General features: G+C 32.2%; 2 protein-coding genes across 2 annotated transcripts in view; both read left to right on the top strand.

The window, feature by feature from the left end:
* The window catches only part of LOC137390495 (caspase-6-like), a 528,030-nt gene that overhangs the window by 286,837 nt on the left and 226,611 nt on the right, over positions 1-14,582 (top strand). The gene's annotated exons all lie outside the window — the stretch shown is intronic.
* Positions 4,615-5,922, top strand: LOC137391798 (uncharacterized). The gene is made up of 5 exons (XM_068078333.1): positions 4,615-4,767; positions 4,918-4,986; positions 5,251-5,316; positions 5,610-5,666; positions 5,775-5,922. Exons 1-5 carry the CDS (start codon positions 4,615-4,617, stop codon positions 5,820-5,822), a joined length of 393 nt encoding a protein of 130 aa, XP_067934434.1. The 3' UTR covers positions 5,823-5,922.

Below are 14,582 nucleotides of genomic sequence, written 5' to 3'. Positions count from 1 at the left end.
TCTCTTACAGCACTTTATAATAATTGTACATATACTTATTCTCAGTACTTTATTAACACTCTTGATGATCTCTTACAGCACTTTATAATAATTGTACATATACTTAATATCTGTACTTTATTAACACTCTTGATGAACTCTTACAGCACTTCATAATAATTGTACGTATACTTATTATCTGTACTTTGTTAACACACCTGATGAACTCTTACAGCACTTTATAATAATTGTACATATACTTATTCTCTGTACTTTATTAACACTCTTGATGATCTCTTACAGGACTTTATAATAATTGTACATATACTTAATATCTGTACTTTATTAACACTCTTGATGAACTTTTACAGCACTTTATAATAATTGTACATATACTTATTATCTGTACTTTAATAACACTCCTGATGATCTCTTACTACACTTTATAATAATTGTACATATACTTATTCTCTGTACTTTATTAACAATCCTGATGATCTCTGACAGCACTTTATAATAATTGTACATATACTTATTCTCTGTACTTTATTAACACTCTTGATGATCTCTTACAGCACTTTATAATCATTGTACATATACTTATTCTCTGTACTTTATTAACACTCCTGATGATCTTTTACAGCACTTCAGAATAATTGTACACATACTTATTCTCTGTACTTTATTAACACTCTTGATGATCTCTTACTACACTTTATAATAATTGTACACATACTTATTCTCTGTATTTTATTAACACTCTTGATGGTCTTTTACTACACTTTGTAATAATTGTACACATACTTATTCTCTGTACTTTTTTACCACACCTGATGATCTCTTACAGCACTTTATAATAATTGTACATATACTTATTCTCAGTACTTTATTAACACTCTTGATGAACTCTTACAGCACTTTATAATAATTGTACATATACTTATTCTCTGTATTTTATTAACACTCTTGATGGTCTTTTACTACACTTTATAATAATTGTACATATACTTATTCTCTGTACTTTATTAACACTCCTGATGATCTCTTACAGCACTTTATAATAATTGTACATATACTTATTCTCTGTACTTTATTAACACTCCTGATGATCTCTTACAGCACTTTATAATAATTGTACATATACTTATTCTCTGTACTTTATTAACACTCTTGATGATCTCTTACAGCACTTTATAATAATTGTACATATACTTATTCTCTGTACTTTATTAACACTCCTGATGATCTCTTACAGCACTTTATAATAATTGTACATATACTTATTCTCAGTACTTTATTAACACTCTTGATGTTCTCTTACAGCACTTTATAATAATTGTACATATACTTATTCTCAGTACTTTATTAACACTCCTGATGATCTCTTACAGCACTTTATAATAATTGTACATATACTTATTCTCAGTACTTTATTAACACTCCTGATCATCTCTTACTACACTTTATAATAATTGTACATATACTTATTCTCAGTACTTTGTTAACACTCCTAATGATCTCTTACAGTACTTTATAATAATTGTACATATGCTTATTCTCTGTACTTTATTAACACACCTGATGATCTCTTACAGCACTTTATAATAATTGTACATATACTTAATATCTGTACTTTATTAACACTCTTGATGAACTCTTACAGCACTTTATAATAATTGTACATATACTTATTATCTGTACTTTGTTAACACACCTGATGATCTCTTACAGCACTTTATAATAATTGTACATATACTTATTCTCTGTACTTTATTAACACTCTTGATGATCTCTTACAGCACTTTATAATAATTGTACATATACTTAATATCTGTACTTTATTAACACTCTTGATGAACTCTTACAGCACTTTATAATAATTGTACATATACTTATTATCTGTACTTTAATAACACTCCTGATGATCTCTTACTACACTTTATAATAATTGTACATATACTTATTATCTGTACTTTATTAACACTCCTGATGATCTCTGACAGCACTTTATAATAATTGTACATATACTTATTCTCTGTACTTTATTAACACTCTTGATGATCTCTTACAGCACTTTATAATAATTGTACATATACTTATTCTCTGTACTTTATTAATACTCCTGATGTTCTCTTACAGCACTTTATAATAATTGTACACATACTTATTCTCAGTACTTTATTAACACTCCTGATGATCTTTTACAGCACTTTAGAATAATTGTACACATACTTATTCTCTGTACTTTATTAACACTCTTGATGATCTCTTACTACACTTTATAATAATTGTACACATACTTATTCTCTGTATTTTATTAACACTCTTGATGGTCTTTTTCTACACTTTATAATAATTGTACACATACTTATTCTCTGTACTTTTTTACCACACCTGATGATTTCTTACAGCACTTTATAATAATTGTACATATACTTATTCTCAGTACTTTATTAACACTCTTGATGATCTCTTACAGCACTTTATAATAATTGTACATATACTTATTCTCAGTACTTTATTAACACTCTTGATGATCTCTTACAGCACTTTATAATAATTGTACATATACTTATTCTCAGTACTTTATTAACACTCCTGATGATCTCTTACAGCACTTTATAATAATTGTACATATACTTATTCTCAGTACTTTATTAACACTCCTGATCATCTCTTACTACACTTTATAATAATTGTACATATACTTATTCTCAGTACTTTATTAACACTCCTAATGATCTCTTACAGTACTTTATAATAATTGTACATATACTTATTCTCTGTACTTTATTAACACACCTGATGATCTCTTACAGCACTTTATAATAATTGTACATATACTTATTCTCAGTACTTTATTAACACCCCTGATGATCTCTTACAGTACTTTATAATAATTGTACATATACTTATTCTCAGTACTTTATTAACACTCCTGATGATCTTTTACAGTACTTTATAATATTTGTACATATGCTTATTATCTGTACTTTATTAACACTCCTAATGATCTCTTACAGTACTTTATAATAATTGTACATATACTTATTCTCAGTACTTTATTAACACTCCTAATGATCTCTTACAGTACTTTATAATAATTGTACATATACTTATTCTCAGTACTTTATTAACACTCCTGATGATCTCTTACAGTACTTTATAATAATTGTACATATGCTTATTCTCTGTACTTTATTAACACTCTTGATGATCTCTTACAGCACTTTATAATAATTGTACATATACTTATTCTCTGTACTTTATTAACACTCTTGATGATCTCTTACAGCACTTTATAATAATTGTACACATACTTATTCTCAGTACTTTATTAACACTCCTGATGATCTCTTACTACACTTTATAATAATTGTACACATACTTATTCTCTGTACTTTATTAACACACCTGATGATCTCTTACTACACTTTATAATAATTGTACATATACTTATTCTCAGTACTTTATTAACACTCCTGATTGCACTGTGAGAGATCATCATGAGTAATCAGTATATTGAGAATTATTCCATGAAGCGGTAAAGCACCCATGGATCCTTTAATTAAATTAAACTAGTAGACTTGCTAGCATCACATTCTAACTGATATCTTCAAAATATGGAAAAGACTGTGAAGTGATATATAATACACAATCTTTCGATAAAATCATGACAAAATACTTTTGGTAAAGAGAACCCTGTTACCATTCATCAGTCTTTGAGAGAATAAATGATACATACTACATTTATTCAAAACAATACATATATTCATTTTCTTTATATTCTCTTCAAAACGAATACTTACCTATACCTACCTTAGTACAATTCCTCCATCTGTCCATTGGGCCTTCTTTTTTTTTCTGCTCATCCCTCTTTTTACTGGGCAAGAGACTGTTATGGAATGGTTAAGCCAAACCAAGCAGGAGAATTCCATAGGCAAGCCTAGGAAAACACTCAGGTCGATTGCCAAGGCGCTTGTCCACACGACAGCCTGAACACAGCGACACTCAACGAACTTAATCGCGAGTAGCCGGCTAACAGAATTCTAGCTGAAGCATACAAGCCTTATGGTATCAACGCTCGATTGCCCCAAAATCTCAATCTGTATATAAGTAGGCATCAGGAGCAGGACTAAGTGATGAAAAGGAAAATTACACTGAGCAAGCTTCTTATACAGAGTATTGAAGAATAGTGGCGTATCCAACAGAATCAATGAAGCGAAAATAGTAAACAGATTTTCGCGAAATTGAATTTCGCGAAAGTGAATTTCGCGAAATTACACATTATATATATATTATATAGTCATCTTTCGCGAAATTGAATTTCGCGAAATTACACATTATATATATTATATAGTCAACTTTCGCGAAATTGAATTTCGCGAAAGTGAATTTCGCGAAATTGGATTTCACGAAATTGGATTTCGCGAAATTACACATATATATTATATAGTCAACTTTCGCGAAATTGAATTTCGCGAAAGTGAATTTCGCGAAAACTGTTTAGCTGATTTTACAATTTCGTGAACATAAATTACACAAATTTAATGAACCATAACATTGCTTCTACTTACTATATAAGCAACGAGATATAATAAGTTTTTCATCTCATTTTATTTATAATAGTTTACAATGTGTGCTCGAGACAAAAACGTGGATAGACTCCTAACTCAGACAAATTGCATCGACACGTGTGTGGAGATATGGGGCTACTGCCCTTGGGGTAGAGAGGTAGATCCTGAAAAACAGAAGGCTTTTCGAAACAAGATCAAGCTTCAAAAGAAAGTAAGTATTACATTATAATATTTTACTAAATTATATTTTTGATTAAAGGAAACTTGAGAATATAAACTACATATTAAATATATTTCGAATTATAGGGTTTGCTTAAATGAAACAATTAAATTATACAAAGTAATTTGGAAATTATTGTAGAAATCATTGGTCATGCAGCGACAAAGAGAAGAATTATTTTGTAACTTCGATGTTACATTGACTTTAAAAGTAAGTATTACATTATATTTATTTCGTCTAATATCGTTGTATAATGATAAAACATGTAACTAAAGATCAAATACATTCAACAAAATTCACTCCAATTGGTATGTAGGAATGTTAAAATGAGTAACAGTCTGTGAAAACAGTAATTAATATTTGTATAACTTCACTTTAAAACAAAAGGTGTTGGAATTGAAATTCAAAGTAAGACCTGACCGTGTTTTAATTTGTCTGCGTATTCTACTCTGACTATAATCATTGCAATTGTAGGATCCTGGGTATCAGCGAACTAAATATAGACCTTTTCGGAGAAGGGTTTATAAATTTGAATCTTCAGTAAGTAGCACATTATATTTATTTCTTTGTTTTAACTGAATATCCTCCTCTGTCTGTGTGTCTTAGTCTGACTATGTGATGTAACATATTTGTTTTTCTTATTGTCTGTATGTCCTACTCTAGTTGATTGCATATCCTATTCTGTCTGCATTACATCTTGCATATCATTCTATGATTCGATGAGTAATGCAATTGAAATTTACAATTTAAGTTGGAGTCCATTGTGAATGTAGAGTCTACTATCTCAACAAGGTTATAGTAAACCATCCTGACTGTAATCATTGCAATTGCAGGCTCCCGTATCTCAACAGGAAGATTCCATTCAGAAAAAGGATGGATCTTCTTCTTCAGTAAGTATTACATTATATTTGTTTTTTAGTTTGAATGAATGATCTAATCTGTCTGTATGTCTTACTTTTACTATATCTCACTAAAAATAATGTATGTTTTGATTGTAGACAGTTCATTCTCTTTCGTCAATGAAAGAAGAAGAAAATTGGGGTTGAATGATATTCAATATTCAATAGTCTTTTTTTATATTATGTTTTAGCATTTTTATATACAAAACTTTTATTCAATAATATATCCATTGATAGTAAGTTTAAATTCCTATGATATATCATCAAATAAACTTTATAAAATTTAATCATAATAACATTTCCTTAACTAATTACTGTCTTGATATACAGAGTTTATAATCTTTGTTTAATTTCTCTCTGAATTCCTTCAGATTGCACGCTCCGTCAATCGTGAAAAGTTTTAATCCTGATGAAGACTTAGAGTTCATGTAAATCTCACTTCGATCCAATATCATGAGAGCTGGTGTCAACCATTGAAATGATGAGGGAATGTTATACTTTTGAGGTTCGATGATTGAACATAATGCCACACGCTCTCCCTTACGTTCAACGAAGAATTGCAACGCAATCTCACAATTGTCATTTTCTTCAGACTTATTTGCTTGTATTACTTCTAACGAAGCTGGAATATCCAAAACTTTTAGATCAATCCGTTTCCATGGTTCTTGCATTTCCTCGGATTTAAAAACTGTTGCAATAGGTGACGTAATTTTCTCATCTCCTTCCATATAATTTTCCTTAGATTCGAATAACCGCTTTACTACCGAACTTTTTCTTGATGATCTTCGTAATGACGTAGTTCTGTTCAATCTAGACTTGGTTGGTCTTCTACACTGTCTTTGTTTCATATTCAATTGGGGAGTTCTTTCAGAAATATTGTCGATATTCATACTATTGGAAGTTGACTCCTCAGAAGCTTCAGTAACAATCAACACTAACTAATAATACTTCATCAATTTATACATTATCTTTAAAAAAGTAGTGGATCCATAACAGTGATGGATAATTTCAGAATTTATGAAGACGATGCCTTCGAGATATGCCCTTTCGTTGAAAGAGAATTATCCGGGTATCATTATATACAAGGGGCTAGTAACATCTCACAATACTCGCGAATACTACGATGTAGTATAAATATATCTTTTAAAGTGAATAATTTTGTAATAAAACTGATCTTTCATTCAACATATTAATTTCTCCAACAAATTTCAATCTTACAAAAAAATACAAAAAAATTCGAAAAATAAAATTCCTTAAAATTCTTAACCATTCAAGAGCTTCAACATTACAAAATCATCAAATCTTCAAAAAATAACTTTGTACATAAACACTTTCTCATATATATTCAATGTTTCAAATATATAACAATCTCCGGAAAATCAACCCCTCAGTGTCCCAGATATTAATCCCCTCACTCATCCGGTAGGTAATCTCTCGCTCTCCTCGATAATCCGCGAGATCCACTCCGGAAAACCATCCAGCCCTCGATGTCCCAGATATTCACCCCCACTATTCCACCGATAATCGGCGACGATTCGCCCGACTAATCCGCGACGATTCCCCCGACTAATCCCGCGATAATCTGCTTTTAATCGGATGACTCATCCCCCGCTAATCGGATGACTCATCCACAGATAATCCGCCGATTACGCCAGGAGCGGATCCGTAACCCCTCGAATTCAACCCCCTACTCTACACCACAATTTCCCCCCAAACCCCAACATCTCATTCAACTTCACACGATTCAATCTACACCCCTAGCCAATTTAATTCACAACCCCCTTTTTCTATCCCCCTGCTGGATCCGTCACTTTTGTGTGTAGATCTGCTCTCTATATACTACTGACGTTTTTTTATATATGACTAGCTCTACCACCCGATGTTGCCAGGGTAATAAAAAAGTCTTTTTACAAAAAATTGATGTTTCTTTAACATATAAAAGCAGTTGCCTTCTTAACATTCAAGTTAAATTTCATGAGATAAGTGTTTTGTGTATTGAAATAAATTAAGAGAAAGTTTTAAATTTCATAACTTGAAAGATGTGTTTGGTTGAAAAAAATTAAGACAAAAACCTAAAATGTACAGACATTTAAATGTGAATGGGAAACTGTTAGCAAGTATTGGCTAAATGTAGTTTGTTTTGCTATGATTACAATGAAACATTATTCGGTATACAATTATATGATTTTAGTTCGTTTCAGTGTTGGCATGCGAAAGTATCGTAGGCTATAGACGTACATATAGTGGTATAGAAGCCCACCATAATTATCTAATTCAAACACATCATGGTAAAAATCATCATCATAAAAATTAGGAACAAAATAACATGTTAAGCTCAGTAAATATAGATACCTACAATGACTTTAGTACATTTTGTGGTCATGGTATGGGAGATAATATAATGTTACAATGTGTAACATGTAAGACAGACGTGTAACATGAACGCTGAATTTAACTTTAATGCATTTAGTTTACTCCACACATACTTGAAGGAAGCTTTAGTATACATTTTAGTAAACTTCAAAATTTTAGCTACAATTTTATCATTTATCTGTTTGCGAATCCATTGTCAGATTTCTTTTATGGATAATGCTGATTTTGCTATGGCGAGCAACAAATATTTCTTAATAACGTGTACAATCAGTACGCAAACAGCCAAATTTTAGTTTCAAGATTAATTATTGTTGATATCGTATAGCAAAACAAATTAGCCCAAACGGGCAAACGACGAATAAACAACAGTATAAGGTAACATAAGGTATAGGATAAATTATTATCCTATACCTTAATAAAGTAACACTAAGGTATAAGATAATAACTTGCATGTTAACCGTTTGAAGTCTAACTGCCGGTTTTCCGGCAATGCATAGGGTGTCAAAATATCTAACGGCCGGAAAACCGGCATTCACGTGGTTTTGTTTACAAAAGCTTTTTTTAAGTAACAGCGTAAACCCATCGAATTAATTCTTGTACATGAAGTTAGACCAGAAATTATATTTTCATTTGCAACAATTTTCAAATATCTTTATATACTTCCTTTGTTATAATAAAAAAAATTGTATTACATCGATATCGCTAAAAATTTCATACGACTCATTCGTTGATAAGTAATAAATGATCGTGTTGCGAATGAAAAGTTTGATTATACTAACTATAATTCTCTAGTATGATTTGAGGCATGAAATTATGATAAACATGTGCTCGATAGATATGATAGTAATGTAAATATTTTACGAGTATTTTGAAATTGTACAAACCTTTATAGTTTCAGACTGAAGAATTGGAAAATACTGCGTTTTTCTGTTTGATAAGATTTTCTGTGGGTCGCCCAACTATTTTACTAGTGTTTTACCAAATATCATTGTGTTATGAACAAATTTAGATATATTTAAAGAAAATTTTGAAAACTTTGGATTACTGGACAATTTGCCCAGGGTTACTAACACGCGTTGACGAGAGCACCCAGGGTTCAACTGGTTTAGTAAAAATGATAAAGTTAAGGAGCATAGTTTGTATGGTTGCATTTGATAACTTAATTTTTTCTATAAATCTTAACCACTAAACTGATATTTTAGGTGTCATAGTCTTCTGATGCTGAGAAATTTGAACCTATCATTCAACTACATTCAGTCTCTCCCATTCTGGATTTACAAGCTAGAAAGGCTAGAGTCACTGAATCTGATATTTAACACAAAACTGCTAAAAATAGAGAGTGCAGTCTTAGAGATGAAGATTCTTATTAGTCTTGAACTTGGAAAGTGTGAAAACTTGAGGGAGCCTCCATACAGTGTTTGTATACAAGGAATAGAAGCTATCAGAAAGTTCTTTGTTGATCTTGCTGCTGACAAGCCAGTGAAGGTAGTGGAAGTGCCAGTAGCTGTTATCGGAAACACACTGTCTGGAAAAACAAGCTTATTTAGAACACTGAAAGCTGGCGAGCGTGTTTTGACAAACCGTGGCAAAAGCTCTAAAAATGATGAGACAACCAGGGTATTTCAAGTAGAAGATTTACCTCTTGAGGCCACCAAAGTCAAACTTTTTGATTATGGTGGTAATCACGTTTATCATCTTGCATACCAAATTCTCAGCAAAGAGCGATGTATTCCGATGATAGTAGTTGATTTGGCGAGTTTTGCGAAAAATGTGCAATATAATGGAAAAGAAGAAGCATGTAGAATAGTATGTTTTGATTGGCTATCTCATCTCTATCTGGCCTGCCCGAGGCTCGGTCCACCAATTCTTGTTCTCACTCACATAGATGAGCTGACAAGTGCTCAGAGGAGTGAAGCACGAGAAGACCTTCTCACCGAAGCTGAGTCAATACGAGATAAATTGCTGAAAGAAGAAAGGCAACTTGAAACTCTCTTTCCAAAGATGTTGACCGTGGTTGAGCATCTGTCTAACACAAACCTGCCATTGTTTAATGAAGGAGAGATTTTCGAGTTTGGAAACGATCTGAAAGAGACATCTAACATAGAACTTCTTAAAAAGAAGCTCAATGAAAGATGTAAAGAGCATATTGTAGAACTACCCAAACTATGGAATTCTGTGGAGCGTTTTATCCAACAGTTCTCTGAACAGCCGTATGTGGAAGTTTCAACAGTGCTCGAAAACTTTCCAAATGATGATCCACTGATTATCCTGCGTTACATGCACAATGCTGGTCAGGTGTTTTTCTTTGAAAATATTGAAGGCCTCTCATCTTTCATTCTTCACAGGTTTAATGAAATCACTTCCATGATAAATCTGCTTTTCCATCATTCTTCACAAGAACAGTGGGACAATCATCTTTCCAAGTTTCAAGTTTTCCCTCATCACGGTAGAGAAATTTGCAAGTTTGAATACGAACGACTGGTACAACGACTGTTGTACGATGGGGTTTTGGCCGAAGCTCTTCTGAAAAATCTTCTTAAGGATTCTGCATTTTCATTTGATGTCTCACAAGAGCTTTTACGCTCTTTTTTGATGATTCATGGTCCAATTCAAGAGCCACTACATGCAGAATATTTGGTCCCGGCTTTGGCTTTGGAAACTCCTGGAGACTTGTTTAAGACCAAAAACAAACTCCAACTAAGATTAGACATACTTCTTGGAGGTTTGTCTATACCAGAGTATGTTCATCACCAAATCTCTGTAACAGTTCTCAATCTTCTACAAAACCCTTGTCATGAAACTTCTGCTCAAAAGAATGGAGTCAACATTGCTCACGGAAACAGTGTAACAAGAGTGCTACACGATTTTCAGAAAAGACTCGTCAAGGTGAAGGTTTCAACTACTACTAAAGAGCTTACCGCGTCCTGGAAGTGCCTGATTCGTGTAACAGAAGCCATTATTTGTCAATTGTTTCAGTCATGGAAGGCTTGCCGCATAGCTGTTCGTACCTACTGCTCTCATTGCCTTTTCATCAACAGTCAAGAACCTGACGTTCAGGTTAATCCCGCCTATATTTACTTCCACTATGAGCCAGACGAAAGGAAACCGGAGCTAAAGGTTGATCAATGTATTGGAATACAACCAGTCGTTTGCAAAAAACATTCATCTGCTGAAGTGAGGGTACTAGCACCTTTGAGAATTCCATGTAAGTCATTTGTTCATTTTAACCTACCACCATTCTCCATTATTTTAACAAACTTACGCTTAATAAACAATCATGGTCTTTTTACTTTGTATTTTGCCCTCTGGTTATTGACTGACAGACATTATTACTCGTGGCAGCTGATAGATTTAGTATCTACGGTTGAGGAAGCTATTTGTTTGCATTCATATAAAATGAATTCTCAGTGAATTTCATTTTTAAATTTCAGGCTTTCAGCTCACTGACAATGACACTGAAAAGCTTGATGAGTATCTTTCCAGCTTAGAAGTCTGTCAAGCCAGCTCTGAAGAAGGTGAGTAGTTGCATAAGCAGCATGTATTAACACACATCTTCTGAATATTCAAATACTAATTATACATTTTAGTGAAAAATTACAAATTGAACCATTTATTTACCGATTATTGATCAATGTGATTTCGTCAGCCTATTATTAAGGTGCTAGAATATTCTTTGCCTGAAATGCTACTCATCACAATATTTAATTAGACAAAATTTTGACTTTAGCTCAAAGTGATGATGAAGGAGTGCCACCTGTGCAAATATCAGCAGGAGATGATGAGAGTGATGTATCTGATAGTGAAGAAGGTTATTGTGATGAGACTTTATCCTCTCCTTTAATCAGCATGAGACTGGTTCCTGTTCGAAAGAGAAGATTTAAAGAACTCTTCACAAACAAGGAAAAGGTAATTATCTGAAGAAGATAATATATTGTAAGACATTCGCAACTACATGGAGGGTTTACCATAAGTGATATTTTCCTATAAAATTACATGGCTTAAGTTTATCATTGTTAAATTATGACTAGCTAGTTTGAATGACCACAACTCATGCTCTTTGTTGCTGTCAGTGCTGTTAGATTGATATAAAAACCTATCCCATTATTAACTCTTCAACACTGAGATAATTTTTTTCAACGATATTCAAAATAATTATTACAAACCTTTTCTAGCTCTATAGGATGAAGAAACATGTTTCTGTTTTAATTAAAAAGAACATAACACTCCAAAGTATGCCTAAAATCAACGACAACTTTTGTTCAACAGTCAGTTGTTAGTCGTTTTAAAATTAGGATTGCATACTACAAATATAGCTAGCCTTTTCTATAGTTTTGTAATAAACTATGTACACCATTATTTTAAAAGCAACATTAAATAATATTATTATATTCCTTAATTAACTTTTGATTACAGTTATGTTTTATTACCTAATTGGTATATAGGTATATCAGATGAGTAGGAAAAGAAGAGGAAGAGCCCTTATTTTAAACGTCAAAACATTCCAACAAAGCACAAGGCATGACACAAGGCATGGCTCTGATATAGACTATACTAACCTGGAAAAGCTGTTGAAAGATCTCAAATTTGATGTTGCCAAAACCCAGACAGAACTTACGGATTTGAGCTTTGAGGTAGTTAATAATTCTGACTAAATACGCTTTAAAAAGTTAACAATCATCTATCATCAATCATTTGATAATTTTCTGTACTCGCAGTCACCTCACACAAAACCTATAGGTTTTTACATAAACAGTTCAATTGTGTACTTAGCACGAACTAAACATTTGGGTTTTTCACATTTGCCAGATTTTACATAAAGTTATTATTAGCTTTCCACTATGACCGCATATGCACTTGACAACAAACATTCATCTGTTTCAACTCTGATTTTCTTAAGAAAAGTTCCTTTTTTATCTATTGATCATAGAAACTGTGTAACACTGTTTACCGGAATATCAACATATAACTTGGTTACAATAGTTAAATAGTGTTTTTGTGCCATTTCAGATAAATTTTAGTTTAAGAGTGTTTCACAGTTATCAACAAAAACGAAACTAACTGATGAACTTTTGTATATACAAGTTTTTTTTGTACAAAATTCTTAACAGGAAATACTCGAAGAGATAGAAAAGGAAACAAAGAGGAAAGACCACTGGAAGCTTGGAATGTTTGTACTGATCATTATGAGCCATGGATCTGATGAAGACACACTGATAAACCACCATGGTAAACCTTTCTCATTGGTCTCTATCAGAGACTGCTTGTCTCCAAGAAAGTTTCCTGCAATGGCTGGTAAACCTAAGCTCATCATTGTCCAGGCGTGCTCGGGAGGTAAATTAATAAGATTCATATTTTATTTTTACAAATGTAACACTACACATAGTTCTTCGTGACTTTGTCAATATTTAAAATTCATGTATGAGTACAGATAAAATGTTTCACCAAAAATTAGGTTTATTTTTGTGGAAATATTTTGATTATCCTGGCAAAATTTGATATTTGTACTTGACTGTGTAGTATAGTTATTACAACATTAAATGACATGGTTCTATAAACTGTCTCATTTCTTTTAATTGTCTACAGCGGCCGATATTAATGTAAAATAGTAACTTAGCAGTTTATAATATTTTCCCCAATCCTGAAACGATCGTTTGGTTAGATTTGCTTTAATCCAAAAATAACTTTATCAACCACTGCTAATCATCTAAGTAAACTTTGACTTTGAAAAACCTTACAGTTACAAATATTTTTGTGAACATTTGCAGTTGCAAATACAGTCAAGCATGGATAACTCAAACTTCACGGGACCAAGCGAAAATGTTCGAGTTATCAGAGCGTTCAAGTTATCAGAGCACTGTCACAAGTCCATGTATTTATTTATAAGTAAATAAATGTACATATACAAACTATAATACAAATCAAAAGCATAAATGGCTTGTTTCAAATTAAATACTTCCAATGTAAAGTTTTAAAAATCTTATCACAAAGTATAGAGATTTTTCTATCTCTTGAGATTGGTTTGTTGTTTGAGGTGATTTTATTGCCAGAACATTTTTTAAATTAAAATTGGCAAAACTTCATTGCTGTTAAAATTCTCAGAAAAAAACATCTTTTTCTTTTGAGAGTTTTAACCAAGATCAATTTTGCTGATTTTTCTTGAAGTTTATGCGAAAGTTACTTCACTTTTCCTTGCTTCCAAAGGACCATCGCTAAGCTAATGTTAAAAATCAAATTTCACCAAGCCTTTGGAAAAGTTGTTGACAAATATATCTTGCCGATGATGGTAATTACGAAGCCTATTAACTATGAAAAGTTGAGGTTTACCTCTATGGCTCGGAATAAAGTGATTTTTTAAAGCGATAACAACCAATTCGCTAGTTGTTGGGCAAGAAACTGTTCAAGTTAACAAAGTTGAGGTCGAGTTATCTATAGCAATTTATCATCATGTGGGAACGGGCCAAAGAAACCGTTTGAATTAACCATGTGTTCGAGCTATCCGTGGGCGAGTTATCCATGTTTGACTTTAAAAAATTA

This window comes from Watersipora subatra, chromosome 3 (assembly GCF_963576615.1).
Source record: "Watersipora subatra chromosome 3, tzWatSuba1.1, whole genome shotgun sequence".
NCBI lineage: Eukaryota > Metazoa > Bryozoa > Gymnolaemata > Cheilostomatida > Watersiporidae > Watersipora > Watersipora subatra.
Note: the sequence above shows the minus strand (reverse complement) of the source record. Positions and strands in the feature narration are given on the sequence as shown.